The following is a 16,524-nucleotide window of genomic DNA, read 5'->3' as shown; positions in this document are numbered from 1 at the left end:
TACTGGTGACCAGTGCTTTAAATGGAGGCCCAAGGAGCAGTGGAGAGGCTATGGGGACTTAGCCTAGAAGGAAACAAATACCTCTGTTTGGGATTCTCAAAAACAGATTCTTGCCGGGAACTTTTCTAACATGCAGGAGACTTTTAGAGGAACTCAGAAACATTTACCCAGCGGTTCCTCTGTACCAGATGTTGAGACACAATACTGAGGCCGAAGAAGCTTGGTCTCTCTCATGCAGTTCGTGATATAACTGGGGAGAGGTTGATCAAATGATCCAAGGAGTAAATGTGCTGTAACACGTGGTAGGAAGGAGAGGTGAGAGGCGCTCTGGCTGCTTTTAAAGGAGGCTTTGACCTAGTCGGCTCCGAGGAGTGGGGCTCCAGAGCACGGGGAGGCTTTGCCCGGGTGCAAAGGGAGGGACCAGTGTTCCAGGCAGAGGGCCTGGCGTTTGCAGAAGCACAAGCGCGGGGGGATGTGTGCTGGAGAAGATGCACGAGGCCAGCGAGACCAGCTCACAGGGGACGAGACTGGGAAACGCCGTCTACGGCCATTCAGGATTTTACCCTGGAGTCTTGGAGGCTGTGAAGCCAGCGACGGGCTTTAGCTGACATGATTTGCGTGCTGAAGAGATCACTCTGGCTGCTCTATGATCCACTCAGAGTTTATCTAAAGATTCCCTCCCGTCCCCTCCCCGCCTCTCCCGCCCACTAAGACCCTTGGACTGGAACCAGGGAGCAGGAAGGCTGGGGTTCGCCACGACAGAAATGACTGTCGTTCCGTTTGAACCAGCCCAGCACACAGTGGTTCTCGTCTTGCCAATTACCTTGCCGTTTCCAAAAGCACGTTCACGCTGGAGGAGTGAATGGGGCTGGTGCGGCCTTATATAACAGTTGGATGTCCCTCGCGGCTGGAAAATAGTGCTCCTGTCAGACGATAAGCCCCAAAGAACACGCCTTGGATCTGATAAACAGACGTTGGCAAATGGGAGGTTTGAAGTCAGTGCCAAGCTCTGTGGTTTGGACTGGCCCTACGAGTGAAACAATCGAAGCAGCTAACCATCTGCAGGAGGGGAAAAAGCAGGGGAAATTCAGCCTGAGACAAAGGGGCAGTGTAGGAGGCGTAGCGCCCGCAGCGTGCCCGGCTCTGCCACGTTACCACAGCCTCGCAGGCTGCCACCAGCCCACCCAGCGGGACGCCATGGTTGCAGGGCCCGTCGACCATCCTGTTCATCCACCAGTGTTCCTTCCTGCGGCGCCTCCTTTGAAAGTAAAGGGGTGGGGTTGGGTTATGCGGGTGGGCATGCAAGGGAAGACTGGACGATCTGTAGAGAGCTCTTGGGGCCCAGGCGTTGTCCTTCATGTTTGATGATGTGGCTTAGAAGCTGTAAAGCCTTTGCTTGTTTTGCCATGGATGGCTCTGAGCCGAGCTGGGCAGATCCCCTCACCCAGTGTGGCTCGTGACCACGGACCATCTGCCGGAAGCCTGGCTGAGGTTCCAATGCAGTGGGCCTTGTAGGAGGTCGTGGAACCACATAGAGAGCCCGCTCGGGCATTCTTTTAGGACAACATCTACTGTTTGGAGGAACAGAGGGCAGGGCCCATGTCTGTCAACCAGCTCCACTCCTCCAGGGCTCACACAGTAAGTCCTCAGACCAACAGCTCCTATGTCCTGGATAGAAATGCAGAATCTCAGACCCTACCCGAGACCAATCGAATGAGAATCTGCCTTTTCACAAGATCCCCAGGTAATCAGCAGGCATATTATAGTTTGCAAAGGGCGGGTCTAAAGGGTATCAGTAAGTGGTCCATTATTAGAAGCAGTTTTTCTGTGCCAGGTATTGTGTTTTCCATACTTCATCTCATTTCATCCTTAAAATCACTCCAGGGGACAGAGGGAAACTAAGATGCAGGTGAGGACACGGGGGCTGGGTGATGTCCAGTCTTGTGCCCAAGGTCATACAGCTGGTAAAGGGTGGGATCAGGTCTGGGTGGCCACTGCTCTCCTGCTCCCTTCAAGAGAGTCTAGCTGGACGCTCTCCATCCACGGCTTGGCAAACCTAGGTCTCTTACCCAGAATCCTTCCTCTGTCTGGTGCCCAAGCCGGCTCTTAACCTGCTGTGGTCCCATGGCCTCCTGCACAGAGCAGGGCCTCTAGAAACGTCTGGGGAATGATGGAGACTGTGCTCCAGACAGCCGAGTGAAATGGTGAACAGCCTGGGCGTGGACAGAGGGACTCACATCTAGAAAGACCTCGTCTCAAGCAAATACTGGCTCTGGTGATGTTAGGGTGCACACCCCACACTCCCACTCCTGTAAACTCCCTATTCTACTGTGAAGGCTGGGCTGGGTGGAGGGCCCCGTGCTTATGTGTCTGTACACATTATACACAGTTAGAACCGTAGAAGGCAGCTCAGTTGAAAGACAGAGTGTTGTTTTTTTTTCTTTCATTTTTGAATGTAAAAGCCTGGTGATGTTGGAACAGATTTTGGCCTGGATTTGGCATTGCATTTTCTAAATTTTTTTTTTTATTTCACTTCTGCTAGGGGCTTAAGTTGTTGGGTTTGGACAAGAACTAGGCAGGCAGCTGTGGCTACTTGCCTGCTGGAATTTAATCTTCTCTCTTTTGTGTGTGATGGCGACCCACAAGGCCCCGGTTAGGTGCCACCATCGCTTAAAACAGAGATTCCGTATCAGGGGTCCATGAGCCTTGTGGTGACGCACTTACTGGACAGGCAACCCCAGTTGGCACTGGACAGGCAGCCATGAATGCTTGAAGGCCTGCTTCTGGGCTGAGGAGATGAATGAAGCAATCTAGCTATTCCCTCTCTTTCTCTCTCTCGCTCCCCGGTTCCTCTCTGATCCTTAATATCTTACTTCTTTGGCTTGTCAACTTTTAAGGAGAGGCAAGTAAACTAATCCCTTTGGGAATAGATGTCAGGTGCTAATTCCATCATGCTTTTTTAGCCCAAACACCCAAATTTAGTAAAAAAAAAAAAAAAAAAAATTCTAGAGCAGGACTTTAAACATCTAGAAGAGATTAAATTTCATCTCTCTCGCATTTTTCCAAATGCCATATGCAGGTTTGCGAAATCCCGGGATACCCATTGTAACTGCAACCCATTCTGGTCTAGGATTTAGGAAAAGGCAGGGGGGCCAAGTTCAGATCTTTCATTTATTCATTCATTCAACAAAGTTGCTACGTGCCCAGTACTCTTCTGGGCTCTGGGATTCTGGGTCCCCGCTCTGTGGAATCTCCATTCTTAGAGACAGACACTAAATACATGAATAAACAAGGCAGTTTCAGACCCTGATCAGTGCCACAGGACAATACAATGGACACTGTGTTGGGGGCATGAGGGTGGGGAGGGTACTCTTAAATGGGGTAGTCAGGGAGGGCTTCTCTGAGGAGGTGACACCTAAGCTCAGATCTATGTGGCCAGAGAGAGCTGGGGAATGATCCTCAGGCTGAGCCTCCAGGCTGCCAGAACAGCAGAGGCAGAGGCCCCAAGGAAGGAACAAGCTTGGCTTGTTAGGGGAACAGAATGAAGGCTGCTTCCAGGGAGAGAGCAAGGACTTGAGCCTGGAAAGGGCTGCAGGGACCAGACCCCACTTGCGGGGCCCAGCAGGCCCCAGGATGAAATTGGATTTTTATCTAAAGTGCTTTGGGCCTGCCATGATCTGATTTAGGGTTTAGAAGACCCCTCTGGCTGCTGTGTTGAAATGGACAAAAGTGGGAGCCCAGGGGTTGGTGAGGAGAGTCAGGTGGTCTCAGGGGTGGAATGATGGGGCATTGAGCTCAGCCGGTGGGGACACTGTATAGGGAGAGATGCCCCAGATGGGCAGCCTTTCCCCACCTGTAACTGCCTCTTTCCAGCAAACCATGTTTCTCCCACATTAACAACAACAGAACCCTGACGCCTGTGGGACTCTGGCAGGAAAAACAGAGCTCCACTGCGTTAGTGCATCAGACACATGAGGGGCGAATCCCGAAGGAGGGTCAGGGTAACACAGTCATAATTTCCTTCCATTTCTTCATCATCTCTAACTCACAGACACAATCTCAAGAAAGAAATACACTCATTTACTTATTTACACCTTGTCTTGTTACAAAATGATAGACTCTCTAAACAGAGACATTACAGACAGGAAATCATCTTGTGTGTGTGTGTGTGTGTGTGTGTGTGTGTGTGTGTGTGGTGTGTGTACTTTATATTACTGAGTGCCTATTATATGCCAGGCACTGAGCTTAAGCTCTTTATTACCTTACTTAATCCTCTCACCAACTCTAGAGGTAGGAACAATTATTATCCTCATTTTAGGCTGCTGGGGGTTAGGAAACTAGCCCCAGATCACACAGGTAGCACCAGGTAGGAAGGCATTCAAACCCACGGTCCATCTGTTTCCAGAGCCAATGTTCTCATCATTGTTCTCTACTGGTTCCACCATCTGCTGGGCAAAGGCTGGGAGCCTTGGTTTACTAATTGGCTAATAGAAAGGCTCTTTTGCACAGTGTGGATTTTGTCTTTTTGTTCCAGCTAATCACCCATGCTCTAAAAGTAGAGGTCTTTTGTCCATATTGGAGGCAGTACCTTGGGCTGATGGGAAAAAGTTTTCCTGCTGATCTTTATTTGCCATTTTCTACCCAATACGTTGAAAATCCCTTGCCGCCAGAAGAACATTCCAGGATCAGAGGATGCCACTTCCCCACACAGAGTTCAAGACAGTTCTTTCTGTGGTTTCTGAACCCAGCTCATTGTTGCGGATGAAATCTCTGCGGATGAGAGCAGTGTTTTCAAATGAGTCACACTCATCATGGCTCATGGAATCTGTTTAGTCGTTTGTGACGAGCAATTTTAAAAACAGGAATAGAGAGCTCGCTTCGGCAGCACACACACTAAAATTGGCCGGGAATCCCCAGGCAGGCCAGCGGTTAAGACCCTGTGCTTCCACTGCAGGGCGCGTGGGTTTGATCCTTGGTCGGGGAACTAAGATCCCGCATGCTGTGCAGCGTGGCCAAAAAATAGAAAAAAATAAAAGTAAAATAAAATAAAATTGGCACGACACAGAGGACGTTAGCGTGGCCCCTGTGTAAGGAGGACATGCAAATTTGTAAAGCATTCCATATTTTAAAATATTAAATTTAAAAAAGGAATAGAACAGAAAATATCAGTATCAGGGTACCTCTCTCACAGTAAGGGAAATACTGTTTGTTAAACTTTTCTTTTAGTTTATGTGCACTAGGTCACAATTCTGTGGAGGACTTAAACATTTGAGAGCCACTGAAGCAGAGTGTTGTTGGAAGATCGTGCGCCTGGAGGAAATACACTTCACCACGCGTGGGTCTTGGACCTTATCTACACCAGTCGTTTCAGCTTACAATGTTAAGGTACCAGAGAGTCAAGATCAATGTTAAGAGGCTCCAGTCTACCCGTCCCACCTCCTCTCTGAGGATAGGGCTGGTTTTGTCAAGGACTGGTCCAGGCAACAGCCCAGAGGGAAGTCTTTCCATTGAAATCTGGGTAATGCGTTTCAATTCTGAGGTCTCTGTTTCAATGCAGATTATAATCGATAGGAGTGGCAGTGTGTAGAGATAGTGACTGTCTCTTGAGTACTTCCTACCCACTAGGCATTTCCCATGCTGCGTCTCATGGCGACCCTATGAGGCATAGGTTCTATTCTCATTCCTAATTTACTGAGACTCAGGTGGTAGAAATCACTTGCCCACGTGTGAGTCAGGAATTGTTTGGTTGCAAGTGGCGGTTGCTGACAAGACCAGGGTCCTCTGGCGTTAGGCACTGCTGGATTGAAGAACTCGGATAAAGCCAGGAATCTCTCTTTGTCTCTTAGTTCTGCTTTCCTCTGTGATGGCTTCATTTCATATAGTCTCTTCTGTATGGTACCGTATAGTCCTAGGCAACTTGGGCTCATGGTCTGCCATTTTATACTCCAGCACCTCTTTCGTGGTAATTGCAGCCCAAGTCCTGTCTTTCACTCCAGTTGGCCAACATGCCTCTGTGCTGGGGCCTGAGGGTCAGCCCCACCTGTGCCACAAGGGCTGAGAGATGGGAGGAGTCATTCTGTGTATCAGGTAATTTTTGCCTCATCACAAGCCACCCAGAACTTAATGGCTTAAGACGATAACCGTGTATTTAGTTCATGATTCTGGGAGTTGGCAATTTAAGCTGGACTCATCTGGGTAATTCTTCTGGTCTCGTGTGGGCTCCCTCATGTATTCCAGGGTTGCCTGCAGGTCGCAGGGTTGGCTGGCTCTAGGCAGAGAGGTCCTGGCCTGTTCGTTATGGGCTCCCGTCCTCCAGCAGGCTAGCCCGGGCGTGCCCTCAGGGAAGTCACAGTGGTCCAAGAAATGGAGTAGAAGAGCACAAAGTCTCTTGAGATTAAGCTTGGAACGGGCACACCGTTACTTCTGGCACAAGTTGTTGAGAGAGGCTCAGAGAGGTGAGGCAGCTGTCTGTGTTCAGTAGTGGAAAGCCCAGAGAATCACGGAAAAAGCCTGACATTGTGGATCTGTGAAACTACCACCTGTCTCTGGGCTTCCCATAATGGATGAAGAAGCCTCATCACTTAGGTCTATGATGGCATGTATTCTCTTAATTGCATCCTGAAACATTCCTAATTAACACACCGGTGTCCCCTGAACAACCTTACCAAAGTCTTTGGTTATGCGAGGCCATGAGCCAGCCAGTGAGAATTCCTTTCCCTGTGTTATGCTTCCTTGGTGCTGCTCAGGGCTTGTTATTCTGCAGGGTTTACAGAAATAGCTTTTTGGGTTTTATTCCAGAGCCTTCCTCTCTCTAAGATCCGTGCATGTGGCTAGAGCAGGTTTCTCAGTCATGGCCGTATTGACATTTGGGGCAAGATGATTCCTTGTGGTGGGGCTGTCCCGTGCATTGTAGGGTGGTTGGCGGCATCCCTGGCCTCTACACACTAGATGCCTCTCTCCAGTTGATGACAACCAAAGGACATCTTAGCGGGTGGAGGTGCAAACAGAAATATCCCCTGTTGAGAACCACAGAGTTAGAGGGATAAACTGGAGACAGATTTGAATGCTGCCTACAAAAGTTCCAAGTATCTCTCTCCTTTCACATTTGTTTCTTTATGTATGTCAGGATGGTCATGCTTAAATTCCCATTCACAGCAGGAAACACTCTCACAACACTCTCTGGCCAAACGAGCACCCTCATTACAGGGCCTCGCCAGTTCCCCAGAAACACATGGGGGAATTCTGAATCCCCCTGGACCTAGATGGGACCTTGAGAAAGCATTCAGGTTGTTTAACCTGGTTGTTCTCATACTCAGACTGAAATGGGGCCATAGCTTGAAGGTTGGGTGATATCCACAGACCTGGCCCAAAATTGGTATAGAGAGCAGGTTGGAATGTTTGGAAATAAGAATATGTTTCCTTGAAAGAGCCCTGGATTTGAGCTGAGTTAGGTCGTAAAGACAGGAAGCCGAGCTTATGGCGGACTGACATTTCCAGCACCCAAGTGGGCCTTGAGGATAAAGAGATAAAACGTTTCCAAGACCTCGTTGCAAGGAAACGTTCCTGGATGAGAGGCCCACAGCCGACCCAGCATCAGCCCAGTCTCGACAAGGGAAACTGGGTGTGTTTGGGTTTTGTCTAACATCTTGGAATGATTAATTTAGTCTTCTGCTCTTAATAAAACCCACCGGCCTTGTGAGGACCTTCCCATCATTACAGACTCTGTTTTGTATAAAATAAATTGGATCCGTTGGCGTCTGATTCATCTACACTGAATGCGGCAAAATAGTGTTTTGTGAGAAATTCTTGCTGTCTGCTAAGCCGGGAGAGGCTTGTCTTTAACAAAGTGCCTCCTTCCCTGGGGAAACAGGAAGTTACAGCGGGCCAAAAGAAAATGAGTTCCAAGCTGGCTGGGTTCAAGTCCAGACTCCACCCCCAAGCCCACCTGCGGGCTCCGCGTCCACCTGCCTGGTGCTCTCTCCAGCTCTTGACACCGGCGGGTGGTTAAGCCCCTGTCAACGTGGCCCTCCTTTTTGGCCTGGCCTTTCTGGTGTCAACAATGTCCCTCTTCTTATTCAGAGAGAAGGTTCTGCCTTCCCCCTCGTCTCTCCTCTTGGCCCCCTCCTTAATCCTTGGAGTGCAAAACTGCGAATGTGTTTTTTCCTCAGATACATTGAGGAAAGGAGGCGGGTGCCAGAGGTTTCCAGCCGGCACTCCATAGTCTTTCCTCCGGGCTTAGGGTTGAAAAGGAGCGCTGTTCTATGATCCTTCAGCACAGGTTCCTGACCCAAGAAGCTTCTTGAAGCTTATTTAATTGCGGATGAATGGAAACCCTATGCGAACTGGCTCAGATAAAAGAGGGAATTTATTGGCTCATATCACTGAAAAGGCCAGTGGCTTCAGGTACAGCTGGATCCAGGATCTAAAAGATACCATAAGCAATCATTCTCTATCTCTCAATTTGGCTTTCCTCTCTTGACTTCATTCTAAGGCAGATTAGCCCTTCCAGGAGATAAAACACCTACCATCAACTTCAGATTTACATCCTATTACTGTAGATACTTCAAGCAAAATGGATGTTGGGCAGGCAAAAATGGCACTGCTATTGGTTGCTACCTACCTGACAGCTGTCCATGCAACTGCTTGTACTTGAAAAAAAAAAATCTCTTTATGTTTTCCAGTCTTCCCCAAACTTTTAAAAAATTTTGTTTTTAATTTGGCCACACTGCGTGGCTTGCGGGATCTTAGTTCCCTGACCAGGGATGGAACCTGTGCCCTCAGCAGTGAAAGTGCAGAGTCCTAACCACTGGAACACCAGGGAATTCCCTTTCCCAAACTTTAAACAATGAACATGGGTCTAGATACGGATAATTTGGTTGTAAACAACAGACATCCAGTCAAAGTAGCTTAAGCAAAAAATTGTCGTTTTAAGGAATTTAAGGATCACAGTGAGGCCTGACTTTGTGAGGATGGGAAGAAGAAATCAGAAATCCGCTAAGAGACAGCGTGGCATCCCTCTCTCTCCGTGATCTCTGGTTCTCCTTGGGCGTTGACTGAGGATGGGAAGAAGAAATCAGAAATCCGCTAAGAGTCAGCATGGCATCCCTCTCTCTCCGTGATCTCTGGTTCTCCTTGGGTGTTGACTTCAGTCTCCTCCTGCTCTGCATCTGATGCTTTACTTTTCTATGCTCACTGCAGGACATGGCCACTGCAGGCAGCTCTCGCAGCCGCTCAGAGGTCACTGGAAGCCAATGCTCCCCTCCAATTCCCGGAAGAGAGCATCCGACTGGGCTGGCTTGGGCGAGGGTCCACCCTAAATCCAATCAGCTGTGGCCAGGAGACAGGACACATGACCTGTGTCCACCCGATAGGCATAATGGAAGCCGATTCTCTGAGAAGGTGGTCATGGTCACCTTCCTTCCTGCCACAATGGAAGCGGTATCCTGTTCCTGTCTCAGGCAGACTCCCATATTGGTGTCCTGGTGTGCATCGCCTTTTTGGAGGACTTCACTCCTGTGGCCTCTGCCTTCGACTCTGGTATCATGTTTGCTCCCCTGCACCTCCACACCCATCCTGTGTCGCTCCTGTAGACCATGGTTGCTCAGCCTCTGTACTAGTGACACGTGGATTAATTCTCTCTTGGGGGGACTGACCTATGAATAGTAGGGTGCGGATGGGGTCTGACCTCTACACACTAGAAGCCAGTACTGCTCCCCACTCAAGCGTGACAAACAAAAACCTCTCCAGACAGTGCCACGTGTTCTCTGGGTGTGGAGGGCAGAAGCACCCAGGTTGAGAACCTCTGCATAGACCTTCAAACATGCCTTGGTCTCACCCTCTTTAAAGGAGCCACCCCCCTTCACCACAGGTTTGCCTCTGTCACTGGGGCATTTTCTGCTCCCTTCACAGCAAAGTGTCTCTAAAGAGGGGCTGATCCTCGCTGAGTCCACTTCTATCCTTGGATTAAGAAGACGATGGATTAGTAACCAAAACAGCAGGTGTAACTTTTTAGTTTTATCTTTTTATTTATTTATTTTTGGCTGCATTGGGTCTTTGTTGGTGCGCGTGGGCTTTCTCTAGTTGCGGCAGGCGGGGGCTACTCTTCGTGGCGTTGAGCGGGCTTCTCATTGCGGTGGCTTCTCTTGTTGTGGAGCACGGGCTCTAGGCACACGGGCTTCGGTAGTTGTGGCACACGGGCTCAGTAGCTGTGGCTCGTGGGCTTTAGAGGGCAGGCTCAGTAGTTGTGGCTTGCGGGCTCTAGAGCACAGGCTCAGTAGTTGTGGCGCACGGGCTTAGTTGCTCCGCGGCATGTGGGATCTTCCCTGACCAGGGCTCGAACCTGTGTCCCCTGCATTGGCAGGCGGATTCTTAACCACTGTGCCACCAGGGAAGCCCAGGTATAACTTTTCTTTTTTAAACAGATTGGTATTTATTTATTATCTTATATGTTTAACAAACATTTCATTGGACGTCCATCAGATTATCAGTAGAACATTAGAATTTCCTCGGTTTAGCAATGAAAATCCAAACTAAATTTTTTAGAGTTGACCTCTTTCTAAAGCATGAGTTCGTATATAGACTTCAATGATAATAATAATTATTTCCAACTTCAGTTAAAAAGAATAGCTAAAGGTTTTTTAAATTTCGGAAGAAGGTTTTGAATATATTGGTAAATGGTGGGAAGGAGGAGGGAGATTAGGGGAAGATAAAGTTCCCAGAAATCTTTAATTGAGTGAAAAGTCATTTGGCTTTGTATGATTTTGATATTGCATAATAACCACTCAAGAGGCAGTGTGTTTGAATGGGTGGCGCATGTAGAGGACACATGTTTTAATAGTTGCCATGTCAGGTATAACTTTTTAAATAGGAAAAAGTAAAGATCATAGATTTAGCCTTACCCGTGGTTTAAATTAAAACCTGGATGAATGATAAGAATTATTAATGAAAAACTACAGTCTGATTGACTCTGGAAATTTAGAAATACAATCTAGGGACTGCCCTGGCAATCCAGTGGTTAAGATTCCATGCTTCCACTGCAGGGGGGCACAGGTTCGATCCCTGGTCGGGGAGCTAAGATCCTGCATGCTGCACAGTGTGGCCAAATTTTAAAAAAAGAAAAGAAAGAAATATGAGCTAAATTAAGTCTTAAGTTCAACATAGAACATTTGGCATTTTAAATCAATTTTTAAAATATTTTTTTATTCTAAGAAGTGAAAAGCATATCAGACAAGATTACAATATTTACTTATTTTTTTAAAAAAATTTATTTTAGAATAGTTTTAGATTTATGGAAAAATTGCAAAGATGGTGCAGAGAATTTCCATATATCCCACACCCAGTTTCCCCTTTGGTTAACATGTTAGTTAACATTTTGAATATTAATTGTATATACATTGTATATTTGTTGTAATTAATGAGCTACTGTTGATACATTATTATTAAGTAAAGTCCATACTTTATACAGACTTGTTTAGTTTTTCCTTAGTGTCCTTCTTCTGGTCCAGGATCCCACCCAGGACACTATATGACATTCAGTCCTTGTGTCTCCTTAGGCTCCTCTTGGCTGGTTCAGATTCTCAGACTTTCTTTGGTTTTGATGACCTTGATGGTTTTGAAGAGTGCTGGCCATGGATTTTGTAGAATGCCCCTCACTTGGGATTTATTTATGTTATAGACTGCAGGGATAGGTTTTAGGGAGGAAGACCCCTGTGGTAAAGTGCCCTTCTCATTACATCACATCAAGGGTACATACTATCAATATGACTTACTGCTGATAGTAAACTCAATCACCTGACCCAGGTCATGTTTGCCAGGTCTCTTCACTGTGAAGTTACCTTTCTTCCTTCTTGACAACTCTTTTCTTAACCTGTCATTGTCATGGGTCTGTAGAGGACCTATGACATAATCTTGCATTTGATGCAAGAAGGCAAAATAGAATGTCATATCAATTTAAATACCTTTGGAGCAGAGTTTTTTGGTTTAGAAAATAAATAAACAAAAAAACACACCTCTTTTCAAAGTATGTGGTTTGCTTAAGGGAAAAAATTTGCATTCTGTCCAAAGCACTGTTACCTCAAAAATAAAATCTAGAATGATTTAGTTTAGTTTCTTTTCCATGGTGACAATATTCATGTTGCAATGGCTTATCAAAAGAAGTTGATTTCTCTCAAGTTTCCAGTTTTCTAAGTACTGCGAATTTATGGGGGAAAAAAGTGACCCAGATGGTTGGGGACTCGTGAGTTCTCTGTGGACACATGAAGTGTGTTGCCTAAACAGACAGGTCCTTGAGGCTTCCTGCAATATAACTGCAAGTTTCACTTAAAACAAATGAATATCCCCATTCCCCACCACCCCCCGCTTTTGTCCCCCTAACAACCTGCCAATTGTTTCTCTCTCTCTTTTTTTTTTTCCTCAAGGAATTTTGGGGCTAAATAAAAATTTACATTCTTCACTTATGGCAGCCAACCTTTTTTCTTTGCTAAAGCCATATATCACTTGCTTTAAAAAGGCACTCTGAGGTATAAGGAAGGGGAGAATAAGATGAAGGATAGCACTGTTTTGAAGGGTGTGTTTATGAAAGGAGAATATTGTGCATTGCTGGGTAGCTGGGTTAAGCCTGGAAAGGTAGATTTTGCTGGTAGGAACTGTCTCCTGATGAGGAGACAGTTTGTTTCCCTGGGTAATTTGGTAGCTCCTGGGTAGCTTAGCACACAGTGCAAGTGCCCATGTCATAGCTTTACGTGACAGTAGTCTACACAGTGTCTACACGTCAGCACTCTTCTGGTGAAAGACAGTGATGACAAGTGACTGCAACCCAGATCAGAATAACTTAAGCAAAGTGATCATTCATTGGCTGCCCAGATCCATGGAGGGGCCACATAACCAAGAACTGTGGTGCTGCTGGGCCTCCCAGGTGGCCTGCGATCCAGCATGGGTCAGTGATGTTCTCCAGTCGGGAAAAATGGGCAGCTTGTGCACAGTGGACCTTTCTCATCTGGAGAAAGGATGACCTTGAAGCTCCGCCTCGTCGGTCAATGACTCTGTGGGGCCTGAAGCCCAGGGAAGGCTCCCATTGGCTCAGCTCTGGTCAGGTGACCACCCCTAGACTAAGGGATTGACTCACCTGGAAACCCTCATGGAAACCATGTGGTCCAGCAGGGAGGAGAATTGACGAGAAGAAGTGGGGTTCGGGGACTTCCCTGGTGGTCCAGGGGTTAAGATTCCATGCTTCCAATGCAGTGGGTGCGGGTTTGATCCCCGGTCGGGGAACTAAGATCGCACAGGCGTGCAGCGTGGCCAAAAACAAAAACAGAGAAGTGGGGCTCAGATTCCAGAAGGGGTGTAGTGGAGTAGACAAAACGGTTAACATTAATGTAATAGTGAGCATGTAATTAGAAAATTCCAGTTGTTTCTGTGTCTCGCATTTTCTCAGTTTATTTCTTGGGAAGAAAAGTCAGATATCTTATTCTGTTCATAACAGGTTACCAGGCAGCCCTTCCCATAACTTTACCTCCTCACATATTGTTAACGTGTGCATTTTTCCTTCTGGTATTCCTTTCCCCATCCCCCTGGCTTCTTTGTTTTTCTTTGCAAGAGACTGGACTGACCTTTGGGTTCTTAGCTAATCTCCATATCTGTGGATTTCTTTCAAATGGACTTGGAATATTCTTTTTTTTTTGAATTTTTGAGTTTTATTCTATTTATTTTTTATGCAGCAGGCTCTTATTGTTATACATATTAGTGTATATATGTCAATCCCAATCTCCCAATTCATTCCAACACCACCACTCTCCCCCTCCACTTTCCCCCCTTGGTGTTGGACTTGGAATCTTCTTGATTACCAGCTATATTGACATGGAACTCTGTGAAAAGTTCTTAAAACGTTTCTCCCCCTTTGGTTCCCAATTTTAGTGAATCTTGAAAGGTAATTAAGGCTCTCGAAAGAGACCTTTGAAAGTGACCAGGAAACTTGGCTGCTTGGTCCCATGAAACAGAGAGCCCTAAATAGTTGGTGTGACAAATCACTTTCCAAATTTTAACCTAGGCATTGCAGGCCGGAGGACTGCACGTCAGATTTTGACCAGAAGTGTTCTGTTTGGCTCATAAAACTAAAAAATAAAAGTCCAAATTAGTTACCAACATTTGAAGTAAAGAGCTTTATCAGGATTTCCAACTTCTCTCCAGATGTCGGGAGATGGGGCAGTAGCTGGCCAGCCTTCCTGCTGGCCTGTTGTGGACAGTGGGGTGTGCTCGTCACCACAGAGCCCCAAACCCCGTTGTCATCCACTTGAGTCATGTAGGAGGCTGCTGGGCCTTGGCTTGCTCAGACTCAGAACTGTTCTGCTCCATCCAGTGCAGGGCCCTGTGGGGTTTCCTGCCAGAACTGGGCCTGAAGCCCAGACTCAGGGCTGAACCTTGTAGAACTTGATGGTTGGAGGAAATGTTTGTGAGATTCTCAGGAGGGAAATACTGGGTGCAGACTTTCATAGGGCATATTATCCTCCTCAGGTAATTTGAGAAACATGCACATATGAAATGATCTCTGTCTTAGTGTTTGTGTCACTGCCTCTGCCCCCTTATCTTCCTATTTGCCCCAACGTTTTAACACTACAGCAGAATCCCATCAAATGTGCATTTAACTTCAGCCAATTTAACTACATATGCACTGAAGAAGAAAGAAATCCTTGGCTGCATGTTTTGCATACGTATGTGTACTCTTCAGAGTCTGCTCTCACCATTCCGATGCCTTATCCACCCTGCATTCACATGGAGGGGGATCCATTTCATTCCCACCCATTATCCCTACCCTATCCTGGAAGGGCTTGTATACACAAACCCTGTTTACAAGATTGTGCCCATGATTGATGGAATTTCCCAGAGTAATTCTGACCATACCTAGTTCTCTTTTTATGCATTGATTTAGAACCCAGACTGGGTGATTCTTGGGGAGACAAGGTGATTCCTGGGGAGAGAACCAGCAAGAAGACGGCCAAGGTCAAGTCCTACGTGGAACTTACATTCTAGTGGGAGTTTTCAGTTTGGCACAGTCAGGATTCAAACCTGGGCTTGCCAGGCTCTGAAGGCATTTCATCCCTCCCTACATCCGATGAACAGAGCTAATTCGTACCCACCAGGCGCCAGCACCAAAGTTTATAAGGTATCTTGGAACCACATAGTAGGTGGGAAAACATGGCAAAAACACAAGAACCAGTGAGAGGTTAACAAGACATTTCCTGCTGGTTACCTGTGTGATCTAAGCATGTATTTAACCTCTCTGATCTCAGCTTCCTCGGGTTGAATAGTGGGGCCCATTATAATGAGTCCCCTATGTGGTGGACCCAGCTCATGAAGATTAGAAGTAGTAATGCCCACCATTGCATTATATTCCCCTATGTGGTGGACCCAGCTCATGAAGATTAGAAGTAGTAATAATGCCCACCATTGTATTATAGTCCAGGTACGGTGCTCAACATTTACATCCATTATATCACTTAATCCTTCCAGCCATTTCAAGGATAGGTGCCTTCATTATCTCCAGTTTAAGAGGTAAACAAACTGATGCTCAGAGGATTTTAGTAACCTGTCCAAGGTCACACAGCTTTTAAGTGGCAAAGCAAGGGTTCCAAAGATCACAGGCGACCTGCATGAGGACCCATAGCCAGGGAATGTAGGGACCAGATCTGAGCTACCTTGTGTTCCAGGGCCTTGCCATGCACACACCCATCCTGTGCCTGTGGATAAAGCACCAGCAAATGTACATGGTAGCTTTCCTCTTGAAGCTGCTATTAAATTCCTAAAAAATGATCGGGAAAGCAGTTCATGGGACGGTAAAGTGTACAAGCACAGAGTGCCCTTGCTTTATAATAATACCGTCTAATACCTCTATAGCCCTTATGAAATGCCCTACTTAGACACTCTTCTAAGCCCTTTACATATAATAACTCATATAATCCTCACAACATTTTACAGATAAGGAAAGTGAGGCACAGAGAGGTTAAGTAACTTGTGCAACGTCACACAGTAAGCAGCCAGGCTAGAATTCAGAGCCAGGCATTCTGGCTCCCAGTCCGCAATCCTAGACTATGCAGTTCTGTACCTCCCATCTCAGGCCCTCCTCCCCACACTCTATAGCATATCTTGCTGACGGGACCAATTGAGAACAGAAAGTTCTACCTTGTTCTTCAAAAAAGTTGCATAGATGATTCACAGTTTATTCAACAATGTTCTGGTTGTTTTCATCTATTTGGTACTACTGAGGATTTTGGATGAACCTTCCTGCAGAGAGATCTTCCCATGTCTATCAGTAGGATCATTGCCCACCTATATAATAAAACAAGGCTTTCTTACATGACTTTTGGGAACTTGGCTTCACCTAAGCTTGATGTGGATTTTATTTGGGCCATAGCGCATTGATGGAGTAGGCGATTTATTGTCTACATTGTAGTTCATTTTAGGCTGGGCCAAAATTGCTCCTCAGCCGCCTCAAAACTGTAGGTACCTGAGCAGAATGCACACTGCATGGCA

The 16,524-nt window shown here is 46.7% G+C and overlaps 1 protein-coding gene and 1 pseudogene across 2 annotated transcripts in view; both read left to right on the top strand.

Annotated features, from left to right (window-relative positions):
* The window catches only part of TFAP2C (transcription factor AP-2 gamma), a 169,948-nt gene that overhangs the window by 65,374 nt on the left and 88,050 nt on the right, over window positions 1-16,524 (top strand). The window contains exon 8 of one of the 2 annotated variants that reach the window (XM_027086933.1): window positions 14,924-15,327. The exons of the other annotated variant lie outside the window; for it this stretch is intronic. Coding sequence (XP_026942734.1) covers window positions 14,924-14,939 — 16 coding nt within the window. The 3' untranslated portion in view covers window positions 14,940-15,327. Of the gene's footprint in view, window positions 1-14,923; window positions 15,328-16,524 lie in introns of those variants that run through there. 2 annotated transcript variants of the gene reach the window in all.
* Window positions 5,030-5,128, top strand: LOC113609632 (uncharacterized; annotated as a pseudogene).

Source organism: Aethalodelphis obliquidens, unplaced genomic scaffold (genome assembly GCF_003676395.1).
Source record: "Aethalodelphis obliquidens isolate GAN/ISIS:26980383/991018 unplaced genomic scaffold, ASM367639v1 scaffold57, whole genome shotgun sequence".
In the NCBI taxonomy this organism is placed as follows: Eukaryota; Metazoa; Chordata; class Mammalia; order Artiodactyla; family Delphinidae; genus Aethalodelphis; species Aethalodelphis obliquidens.
The sequence above is the reverse complement of the archived record's forward strand: the minus strand, read 5'-3'. Positions and strand labels throughout refer to the sequence as shown.